Source organism: Nipponia nippon, unplaced genomic scaffold (genome assembly GCF_047370975.1).
Source record: "Nipponia nippon isolate SJK-2023a ecotype South Korea unplaced genomic scaffold, ASM4737097v1 scaffold_2, whole genome shotgun sequence".
NCBI lineage: Eukaryota > Metazoa > Chordata > Aves > Pelecaniformes > Threskiornithidae > Nipponia > Nipponia nippon.
Window position 1 is genome coordinate 124,416,399 of NW_028262336.1, and position 12,293 is coordinate 124,428,691.

General features: G+C 42.9%; 1 protein-coding gene across 6 annotated transcripts in view; it reads right to left on the bottom strand.

Moving 5' to 3' along the window:
- The window catches only part of DLG2 (discs large MAGUK scaffold protein 2), a 1,061,109-nt gene that overhangs the window by 922,530 nt on the left and 126,286 nt on the right, over positions 1–12,293 (bottom strand). For all 6 annotated transcript variants that reach the window (XM_087758910.1, XM_087758908.1, XM_087758909.1 and 3 more), the window contains exon 3: positions 9,616–9,758. In XM_087758910.1, the coding sequence (XP_087615036.1) occupies positions 9,616–9,758 (143 nt within the window). The remainder of the gene's footprint in view (positions 1–9,615; positions 9,759–12,293) is intronic.

The window sequence follows — 12,293 nt, forward strand, 5'->3', positions numbered from 1 at the left end:
GCAAAGCTTTGACAGCAGAGATGGAAAGTACCTTTCCCCAGCCTTAGCTGGAACTGGGTAGGGCGAGAGCACTCTTCTGAGCAGTGGAAAACCTGAATTTAAACCACTTCCAGCCAAATCCCTATCTCACATTTCCTAGGAGTGAAAAGAAATCAGTCTTATCTCTCCAACAGGGACAATTTCAGAGCCCTAATTTCAAGAAAACTCTTTTAAGCTGTGAATGCTGTTCTTATAAAGCTTAGTCCAAAGAAGTAACGAAGCTCTTTGGCAGAGGTGAAATTGCAGACAAACCCTGTCTTCATGATTTTCAGCAGCAGATTGGGCACATCCCCAATCAACGTGCTAGCTGCGGTGAATACCACGCTGAATACCACGCTGAATGTTTATAAAATAAGGTAATGCTGAGTTTCCCATCACTGGGCACTTTCTGTATTTCTAGTCCAAATAAATTAAGATTAGACTTGCAAAATGGCTAAAGTGGCTGTTATACAGGCTTGCCCTTTTCTTACTCTTCCCGGCACATCTGTTCGTGGCCCCTGTTGGAAGTCAGGTACCAGCTTACATGGGCAAGATAATTGTTGCTTGGTTTAAGCCAATGCAGGTGCTCCAGAGGCACATTACCTTTGTAGTGTCAGCTCTCCACAGCCGTGTTCTTAAAGTAGCTACCTGGCATTTGTTTGTTCCCAAAATGAGCTGGTCTGGACCATATCAATCAGTCAATGTCTAAGCCCTGACAGCATCCACAAACCACATGTTCCTGGTGCACCTTCACAGCCTGCTCAGTTAGGTGATCTCCAAAAACACTTCCTCCCCTATGTGCCACCAACCCTCCCGCTGAACACAGCATCCTGCATCCCCTAAATGCAGTTTGAGAGGAATGAATGCATGGCTCCTGTGACAGTGCCTTACATACCAGGCATTTGGAGTGGGGTTCTTAATCTTTTCTGTTAAATTCTCCCTCTTTCAGATTGGAATATACATGGTGGTGACAACAGGGAGGTGGAGAAGAGTTGAGAGAAAACAGGGAGAAGGGCTTTGCATCTATGACTCTTCAACACTGATGTTTGGGCACTTGCTGGGGACAGAGGTTTCCACCCTTGGGTATGCCAAAGAAGACAAAATCTGCCATACTTTAATACTCATCAGAGCAATAATAATTATAAACTAGGCTATAGATTCATGCGTCAGCACTCTGTCCCAATAAATATTTAATTTTTCCATATAAATTGGCAACACCCCAACAAGAAAAAGCGATCTAATACCTGCCAGCATAATGCTTAGTGCACTCTCATGAGTGAGAAGAGAAGCACTATCAGCTCCTCTCTGGTCAAGAAGGGAGCTGAATATGGTTTTCCACATCCTTGAAAAACACCCTAACCAAATAGCTTCTTCGTAAGGAAAATTGTATCAGCAGTGCCTTTACACATGTTGCAAGAGAAGTCTAGCTATGGTCTTATTTCCAGAAGAGAGATCATGATTCTGAACCTTAATTGGGATAAGGCACCAATGTCTTAATGAGGCAGAATTTAAGGGAATGATGTCTTGCCCCATTTTTGGAATTTATTATAGCTGTGTTCTGGTTTTTGTGGACCTTAACCCTGGACATCAATTTCTTCCTATGCAGCGCACCACAAGATATGGTCCTTAACTGATATCTGGACATGATGAGATACCTCAGACGCTATAATTCCCAGTTCCCTTCTGTGAATCAGTTCTTCGGTCTTCCTCTCAAACCTCACATACAGTCTTTCAGGAAGTACCCAAAACAGCAAGGAATTAAAACCTGCAGTTCCCAAATCCTGAGTTAGTATTTTCATTAATAAACAAATCTTGCAGAGTAGTTTCCAGGATTTTTTTATATACATGGAGATACAGAGGTCTAGAGAGAGATATAGTGCCTGTGCTGTCAAGACTAATTGCCTTCCACAGTGCCGCAAGGCTTTTTGTTTTGGAAAATAAAATATTTCATACCTCTAAGTACAGCTTATTTGAGAAGAGTCTAAGCCACTAAATATTTTCTTTCCCAAAAGGCCAGATTTTTCATTAGGACCCAGAATTTATTGTTACATGGGCATATTACCTAAAATGACAACACTGCTGAGGAAGAGCAGGTCACAAAGGTTATTTTAAAAGAGTGAGAGAAAGAAAGGCAGAGAAGCTGGAAGCTCCTGTCATTACACATGATTAGTTAAACACATGTTTAAGTGCTTTTTGGAACAGGGGTGAATAAACTGTTCTCCATGTCTACTGTGAATTGAACAAAAACTAATGGGTTCTAATTGCAGTTAGAGAAACTCCAGTTTGTCATCAGGAAAGACTTTCTATCAGTGAGGGAATAAGGTACATGGAGAAGTTGTTCACTCTCCACCGTGGGAGGTTTTAAAGAACAGATTAGACAAACAGGTGTCAGGAACATTTCAAATACAGTTGATGTACCTCAGGGCAAGAGCACAGACAACATGAATTTTTTCAAGGTCTTCTTCAGAACTATATTCTAGAGTTCCTACATCATGACTAATATGTTGGACTTTTTCATTTATTACCTGATATGTCACATTCCCTGCTTGCTGTATGCATATATGAAACAAATAAAAGCCTTCACAAGCAGAGCCCAGTAAACATTTTTAGTGAATAGTGAACTTGCCCCAAATAGTTTCATTGATTCTGAAACTATCCACCAATTTAAGTTGATTCTGTCAAGTTGAATTTACAGGAGGGAAAACAACAGAGAGAGATTCATACATGCACACACACAAAAAACCAAACCAAACATTCATGTATGTCCTTTCTTCCTTTGTCGCTAACACCCACCCACTGAAATTATTTTGGTCTATGGTATATACAGCTCTGCCAGATACATTGCCACATATACTTAGTTTCTGTACAGGGTGAAATGCAATAATAATATGATGATATGTAATGATGCATTTTGCATCTGGAAACATTAATATCACCTATCATTCTAATGACCAACAAAGCTGTTAATGGTGGAATAAGCACCACCAAGGACGTGGTGTTTAAACACATAGGCCATTAGAACATGCATAAACCATAACATTTATTGATTTCATTGCAGGGTCAATACCTAAACAGCACAGAGTTTAACTAGAAGCATGCAAGTAAAGGAACCGGGGAGAAAAAAAAGCAGCAGTAATTATCACTGAACCCTAACACATTAAAGAAGCTGAAAGAAGAAGTAGAAAGACTGAAAAGTATCAGAGAGTGCGAGAGGGAGACAGACTAGTGGAGCCACTCCCTACCATCCCTGAGACAAGCAAGCCAGATAGAAGCATCAAGAGAAGGAGAGGCTCCCCTACCCTCTTGCCACCAGGCAGAAGGAGGGGACCCAAGAGATGGAGGGGGATGGAAACAGATCCCTGCCCGGCACAGGAGGTGAATCCTCTCCTGGCCAACCTCGCCCTCACAGGTGCCCTTCCACAATAGGTATGAGGCTCTGCAGCTTGAGGGACAGGAGGATGAAGATGCGGACAGTGATCCATCCAAGGGGTTGAATAAGGGGAACCAGTCAGCCCCATGCATTGCAACAGCCACGGGTAAGAGGAAAAAAAAAAAAAAAAAAAAAAAAAAGAAGGGTAATTGTCATAGGCGACTCCCTTCTGAGGGGAACAGAGGGCCCGATATGCCGACCGGACCCATCCCATAGGGAAGTCTGCTGCCTCCCTGGGGCAAGGATAAGAGACATTACCAGCAAGCTCCCTAGGCTGGTAAAAGTGTCGGATTATCATCCACTATTGGTTGTTCAGGTTGGCAGTGATGAGGGAGCCGATAGAGGCACAAATATGATCAAAAGGGACTTTAGAGAACTGGGGCGATTACTTGAAGGATCAGGAGCGCAGGTAGTGTTTTCCTCCATCCCATCGGTAGCCGGGAGGCATACGGAAAGGAGCAGGAAGACCCAGCTCATTAACACGTGGCTCAGAGGCTGGTGCCAGTGCTGGAATTTGGGCTTTTTCAATCACGGGGCAGTTTACATGGCACCAGGCCTGCTGGAGTCAGATGGGGTTCACCTGTGGCAAAGGGGGAAAAGGATTCTGGCTCAGGAGCTAGCAGGCCTCATTGAGAGAGCTTTAAACTAGATGCGAAGGGGGAAGGGGATAAAACCAGGCTTGCTAGGGATGAGCCTAGGGGTGGCATGCCTGTGTTGGAGAAGAGATCACTAGGCCAACTGAAGTGCATTTCCACCAATGCACGCAGCACGGGCAATAAGCAGGAGGAGCTGGAAGCCATTGCGCGGCAGGAAAACTATGATGTGGTCGCCATCACGGAAACATGGCGGGATGACTCACACAACTGGAGTGCTGCAGTGGATGGCTACAAGCTCGTGAGAAGGGATAGGCAAGGAAGGAGAGGTGGTGGGGTAGCCTTGTACGTTAGAGAGTGTTTTGATTGTCTAGAGCTCAATGAAGGTAATGATAAGGTTGAGTGCTTATGGGTAAAGATCAGGGGGAAGGCTAATAAGGCAGATATCCCGGTGGGAGTCTGTTACAGACCACCCAACCAGGATGAGGAAACAGATGAAGTATTCTACAAGCGGTTGGCTGAAGTCTCGCAATCCCTAGCCATTGTTCTCGTGGGAGACTTCAACTTACCAGGTATCTGCTGGAAATACAACACGGCAGAGAGGAAGCAGTCTCGGCGGTTCCTGGAGTGTGTGGGAGATAACGTCCTGACACAGCTGGTAAGCGAGCCAGCCAGCGGAGGTGCCCTGCTGGACCTGCTGTTTATAAACAGAGAAGGCCTGGTGGGTGATGTGGTGGTCGGAGGCTGTCTTGGGCTCAGCGACCATGACATGATAGGGTTTTTAATCCTTGGAGAAGTAAGGAGGGGGGTCAGCAAAACCGCTAGCCTGAACTTTAGAAGGGCAGACTTTGGGCTGTTTAGGAGTCTGGTTAACAGAGTCCCTTGGGAAGCAGTCCTGAAGGGCAAAGGAGTTCAGGAAGGCTGGATGTTATTCAAGAAGGAAGGCTCAAAGGCCCAGGAGCAGGCCGTCCCCACGTGCCGCAAGTCGAGCAGGTGGGGGAGAAGACCGGCCTGGCTGAACAGAGAGCTTTGGCTGGAACTCGGGAAAAAAAAGGAGAGCCTACCGCCTTTGGAAGAAGGGGCAGGTGACTCAGGAGGACTACAAGGATGTTGTGAGGTTATGCAGGGAGAAGATTAGAAAGGCGAAGGCCCAGCTAGAACTTAAACCAGCCACTGCCATTAAAGATAACAAAAATGTTTCTACAAATATATCAGTGACAAAATCAGGGATAAGATAAAAATAAGATAATAAGATAAGATCAGGGAGAATCTCCCTCCTTTGTTGGATGCGGAGGGATACATTGCCATGAAGGATAAGGCTGAGGTGCTTAATGCCTTCTTTGCCTCAGTCTTTAATAGTCAGACTGGTCATCCTCAGAGTTTTCAGGCCCCTGAGCTGGGAGATGGAGATAGGATGCAGAATGAAGCCCCAGTTGTTGAAGAGGTGGCAGTCACCAACCTGCTCCTCCACCTGGATGCTCACAAGTCCATGGGGTCAGACAGGATCCACCCAAGGATAATGAGGGAGCTGGCCAAGCCACTCTCCATCATTTATCAGCAGTCCTGGTCAACTGGGGAGGTCCCAGATGACTGGAAGTTAGCAAATGTGACTCCCATCTACAAGAAGGGTTAGAAGGAGGATCCGGGGAACTACAGGCCTGTCAGCCTGACCTTGGTGCCGGGGAAGATCGTGGAACAAATCATCTTGAGTGCCATTATGCAGCAAGTGCGGGACAAAAAGGGGATCAGGCTCAGCCAGCATGGGTTTATGAAAGGGAGGTCCTGCTTCACTAACCTGGTCTCCTTCTATGACAAGGTGACCCGCTTAGTGGGTGAGGGGAAGGCTGTGGATGTTGTCTACCTGGACTTTAGTAAGGCCTTTGACACTGTCTCCCACAGCATTCTCCTGGAGAAGCTGGCTGCACACAGCTTGGATGGGTGCACTCTGCGCTGGGTTAAAAACTGGCTGGACGGCCGAGCCCAGAGAGTGGTGGTGAATGGAGTCAAATCCAGTTGGCGGCCGGTCACGAGTGGTGTTCCCCAGGGCTCAGTGTGGGGCCGGTCCTGTTCAATATCTTCACTGATGATCTGGATGAGGGGATCGAGTGCACCCCCAGTAAGTTTGCAGACGACACCAAGTTGGGTGGAAGTGTTGATCTGCTGGAGGGTAGGAAGGCCCTACAGAGGGACCTGGACAGGCTGGATCATTGGGCCGGGGACAACTGTATGAGATTCAACAAGGCTCAGTGCTGGGTCCTGCACTTGGGGCACAACAACCCCATGCAACGCTACAGGCTGGGGGAGGAGTGGCTGGAGAGCTGCCTGGCTGAAAAGGACCTGGGGGTGTTGGCTGACAACCACCTGAACATAAGCCAGCAGTGTGCTCAGGTGGCCAAGAGGGCCAATGGCATCCTGGCTTGTATCAGGAATAGTGTGGCCAGCAGGACCAGGGAGGTGATAGTGCCCCTGTACTGGGCACTGGTGAGGCCGCACCTCGAGTACTGTGTTCAGTGTTGGGCCCCTCACTACAAGAAGGACATCGAGGTGCTGGAGCGTGTCCAAAGAAGGGCAGTGAAGTTGGTAAAGGGTCTGGAGCACGTCTTACAAGGAGTGGCTGAGGGAGCTGGTGTTGTTTAGTGTGGAGGAGGCTGAGGGGAGACCTTATTGCTCTCTACAAGTACCTGAAAGGAGGTTGTAGCGAGGTGGGGGTCTGTCTCTTCTCCCTAGTAAGAAGCGACAGGATGAGAGGAAACGGCCTCAAGCTTCACCAGGGGAAGTTTAGGTTGGATATTAGGAAAAACTTCTTCACCGAAAGGTTAGTCAGGCATTGGAACAGGCTGCCCAGGGAAGTGGTTGAGTCTCCATCCCTGGAGGTATTTAAAAGATGAGTAGATGTGGTGCTTAGGGACATGGTTTAGTAGTGGACTTGGTAGTGCTAGGTTAACAGTTGGACTTGATGATCTTAAGGGTCTTTTCCAACCTTAATGATTCTATGATTTTGTTAATTTCATTGTTTGTAGTCATGGGGTGCTATGTGGGGTCATTCACACTAAAAATTTGGATGCAACTCATTCTGGCACATATGGTGAGCTAATATATTCCCCTGACTTCTTACTTTTGCAAAAGCCATTCAAAATTACAGTCTCTGAGCCTGGGAAACATCTTTCCTCTGAGGCACTCCCTGAGAAGGATGGGAGATTATAGGAGGGGTTGTGACCCTTTCATTTCTCAGTTAATGAAGATCCAGTCCCAGTATGCTACAAGATCTAGCATCAGTTTGTTACAAACCACTACAGTGGTCTCAGATGCCAGGTGAGAGAGTTTAGAGGCCAGCCATCTCTGCATGGCAAATTTGTACACTATTGCAAACAACAATCTAAAAACTTTTCTGTTACCTAACAGTTTACACTTTTGGAAAAGCGAATGCATCAATACAAAGGAGGGCTCATAGGATACCTGACCCAGACAGTGAAAGGTGTTTTCCTTTTTTATCAACAGCTACGACTGGAACAAAAATACAGAAAAAGAATCAATTTATATAGAAAATTAACATATAGACAGCCAAGGAAGGTTTCAAGAGGAAGGCATGAAAGGGGGATGGCTTCTGGACTGAATGATCATACTTGGGCTTTTATTGCAGAGGAACACTGCATGAAAGAGAGGAGGTTTTTCCTTTCCACATTTGGGACATGTAATTGAGGATGGAAAAGGAAAGTACAAAAACACCAGTTCCCATAAGGAACAGACCATGAATAAAAATTTGTGATATATTAGATTATCCAGTTACATTTTTCATAGGGCAATTTCTCATAGAAAGCAAAGTATTGTATTTGATTTGTACAGCAGCTGGTACATTCAGCATGTGCTAATCAGTTCTGACTCGGAACTGCTTATAGTATGTTGTGCTGTTGAAAGGAAAAAAACCAATAGCCTACACTTCTAGTCTGTTTTGCCTGCAGTTGGACCCTTAAAACATATATAGGTATGATTTTTAAAGGCGCTAAAGACTTTGTGCACCCATTAGACTGATGAAATTTATGGATAGACAGTGAATTTGAAAATGAGGGTACCCTGGACTCTGACTGCCAGCACCCTGGCTTGAAATGGTTATTTTAGTTTCTAAGCAATAGTTTTCTATTATTTTGCTTTAAATCAGAACATCATTTGCATAAGAGGAGCAAAGTTTGGAGTTAGCCCTATATATTCTATTATTCTCAGCATAGAATTTGGAGGTTAAATTCCCCTGGACAAGACCTGCAGCACACCTCTTAGACAGCAATGAGTTTAAGGAAGATAGGGTTGAGGGTCAAATACTTTGATGAGGCCAGAATGAAGAGAGAGTCTGTAATCCACTGTCTTTCTCAGGTGCTTCAAGAGATAACATGCTGGAATACACTTTCACCATTTGAAAGCATATAGCTTTATGCAAAAACAGAAAAAAAGACAGATTAGCTAGCTGTGTCTTCAAGCTGGGACTCAAATGTTAAATCATTCATGGGATATATCCTACATTCATGTTAAGACTCATTTGTTCTGATTTCACTCAAAATCAGAATGCTTGTTCTCATTAATTCTGCAAGCTTCTTTTGCTAATTAATTTTTACAATAAATTTCTTCATTTCTTCAGAGACTTTTGTTCTAGCCGCCTGCAATTCTGATTTATCTTTTTAAAGAATCACATATGAAATGTCAGGTAGAATTACAATTTGTTTCTGGGTTTTACATTTAAAAAGAGGAAAGCTCTTAAAAATAGTCATGCCTATGGAGTGTTTTGGAACAACTTTTAAAACTTGAAATGCCTTTCGAACCATAACAACAATGGAAATTTTTATACATTTCCCTCATCTTTTATTTTGGTCTGAAGTTTGCAGTTTGCAGTCCATGCCCACTCTATTTCTGTCTGTTTAAGAACAGAGCAATTCATTGCTTGGTTCTGTAGGTTTTGTTTTTGTCTTTGAAGTACAAACTTGGTGGGAGGCAATTAGTTTAGATTGCTAATTTAGTTAATAATAATCTGCAGGCAAGCAGAGGCAGATTAGAGCCAGTGGTAGCAAAGAAAGGTTTTGAATCTTTCCACTGGCTGCAGAAGAAAAGAAAATGTGTATAACCTTCTTCTATATATCTGTTCCTCATACAGAGACTATTTTGCTTGATATCTCTGTGTACTTGGGCTACAGAAAACTTCAGCCCAATGTCAGTCCCAGAAATATGAAAAGTCCTACTAAAAATTTTACACAGGATACAAGCACTGGAGTATTAATAACCTGAGTGGTTATTAGAAAGTAGAGGAGTTATATTCTCTTTTGGAGCTAATCACAGACATATCAGATAAAGTACACCAAGGATGAGAAAAGGAAAGATTTTTACTTCCCCTTTGAGAGATGACAATTGAAAGGATGAAGAAGTTAGTGACATATTCAAGGTCAAAGAGCTAACACTATACATCTTCCATATCCTAATCTAATTCCTTAATTAAGGCCATTCTTTAAATCTTATAAATCATTGCTTGGCCTTTCTCAGGCTTGAGACATCTCACTCATTATATATATTTTAATTCTTAATCTGTTAAATTACCTCTTGGTTTTTCTGCAGATTTTCATGGTCTGTAGCAGATGTTGTCTTCTCCCATTTCTCTGCAACTTGATTTGCTTCTTCTATTTTTTGCTCATAACTTTTCTGGGAATTTAGCAGTGTCACTTCATAAAACTCTTGAATATCTGTTTGTAAAGAAGAACAAGTAAAAGACATTATTTAACATGTTGGCGTTTGAATCCCTGGTGGTTTTCTTTGGCCGATATATACTTACACATTATCATGATAAACACGCACTACATTTCTAGCAGAAAGCACTGGTACGCAGATTTGTTTTCTAAAATGTCAATGAGATTCTTGAAGTATATTCTTATTTTAAAGAGGTTCTTGCAAATCATTTCAAAGAAGTAAAGGAATAATATTTATAAGAAAAGATTCAAAGAACATGTTACATGCACACCTGAGCAATACAGGTAGAACAGACCCTTATACAGGGGAAAGTAAGTCACAGATCATTTTGACTGGTAAACTAGAAACCTGTAGATGTAAAATACCCTAAGAGAAGCTTGTTGTCAAACAGCCATCCCAGGTACCTGAGCCACTGCCAACCCTATCTGCAGGTGCATGTGGGAATTTTTTTAAGCGGAATGCACAACTTGACAGAAGACTTTGTGGATTCATCATTTCAACCTGTTGTCATTCAGAAGTAGCTAGCCAATGTTTGATTTCAACCAAGAGTAAGGAGTGAGCCAGGTCTTAACATCCTATTCAGATGTTTCTATTAATTATTAATTAAGAGCAATGGACAGACTTTCTCTTGGATAACAAAAAAAAAAAAAAACACTCCAGGGAGAAAGATCGCATCTACCTGGATACTCCCTGGGACTTCAAAGGAGGCACTGCTTATAAAAATGACCATGCTTTCAATAACTGTCTCTCTCTAATGAGTGCTACCTAAGGCATAAAGAATGTGGGAAGGCATGACCCTCGACGGGTAGGTGTCAGGAAAGGAAGAGAAGGGGACAGAAAAACCTTTCTGGTATTAGGTGAAGAAATTATAGGGAAAAATCAAGCTTACTGGACTTACACAAAGACTTTCACAAACATTTGTGACTTTTTTTTATATTTTGTGAAGAAATGTTCTGTTTACACGTTACCTTAAATTGGATTGAATTAATAGTAGCCCAAAGGTAACCAGACAATCAGAAAACACTTCTTAATGGAAGCTGTAATAAATCTATACTTGACAATATCAGAAGCCCACACACCCCAGGATGCTCCAGCATGTCTAAAAGTAGAGTATGTTCCCCAGGAAAGCTTCTTCACCCAGAAGAGAAAATTCTTCCAGCATTAGCCATAGAGTCTGCTTGCAAAGAAGAAAATATTGGGGTCGTGTCTGAACTTCAGAGGCAGCTGAGAATATTGTCCTACAGGGTCAGAACCCACATCTGGGCCGGGAAGACTTTTCTAACTATAATAAATACCCTGCTATGGAGGTACATCTGCATTTTCGGTTGTATGCTGTCACACACGATAGGAGAATGAGCTGGACTGTATGTGACAAGCAGAACTGCAAGAGCAGGAGGAGGCACAGACAGGCACACAGCAGAGGCACCCTGATATCCTGCATCTTTCAAGGGCCAGTCAAAAGTACTCAACTGGGTCTGTGCTCATCCTCACATGAAGTCTCTGGCCAGATTTCTAGGAGCCCGTCTTCCCTCTTTAGTAACAACTGAAATTGAACTTTTCTTCTAACTCCTTTTACAACATTCTGACTTATGTACAATGGGAAATATTTATCAGAAGTTTTAACATTAGTAACTGTGATCCATAAGAAGTAGATGCTAACTTCTGTTTCACAGATATATTTGTAAGAATTTATGTTTCATATTGCTAAGAACATTTAATTCCACCATTAAAACTAGGACTTACTTTTAAAATTAAAAGCTATAGGATAGTTGCAATGAGAATAGAAGTTTCTCCATTCTCATTGGGGGGATTTTTTATGGTCATTTTGAATGGTCATGGGACAATTGCAAACAGTTGTAATGTATGGTTTGATGCCAGGTCAATTTGTAATGCAACTGCAAGTAAAACATATCAGGCTAATATGTAATTATCTCTAGATAAATACTTTGCAGAAATAAACTAGAAATTGCCCTCTGGCAGTGGCATTCAGCTGGCATAGCTGTCATTATCAGAGTATTAATTGGGTTGACAGTAGTCAGTCAAGGAACAGCAGAACAGTGCTTTTGCTCTAACTTTAAAGACTGCCTTGCCCTAGTGTTTTCATTACACATAATGTGAGCCACATTTGCATGTGTATGCACGTGTGCCAAATAAATATTAAAAACCCTTTGTAAAGGTCCTTATCTATTCTGAGGAGGCCGTGGGTTGCTTTCACTAGAATAATGATCACTGGTGTGCAGAGAAGAGCATTCCAGTGTACTTATGTGGTTACAGAAGAAAGCACAGAGGATTCACTTAGTTGGTTGCTCTGTTATTCTGTAAGCTAAAATTGACTGCAAGTTGCCAGCTGCCCTTGTTCCATAGAAATGGCAATCACGGTTAGCATAAAATAGGATCTGTAATTTGCTCTGAGTAAGAACTGCTCTATCAAGTTATCTCCATTATGTGAGAGGTGCAATCATTCTAGGAGGTGAAAGCGTCTGAATACTACTGAGGATGGGAAAAGAGGTATAAAGGAGGTGATGGGATCA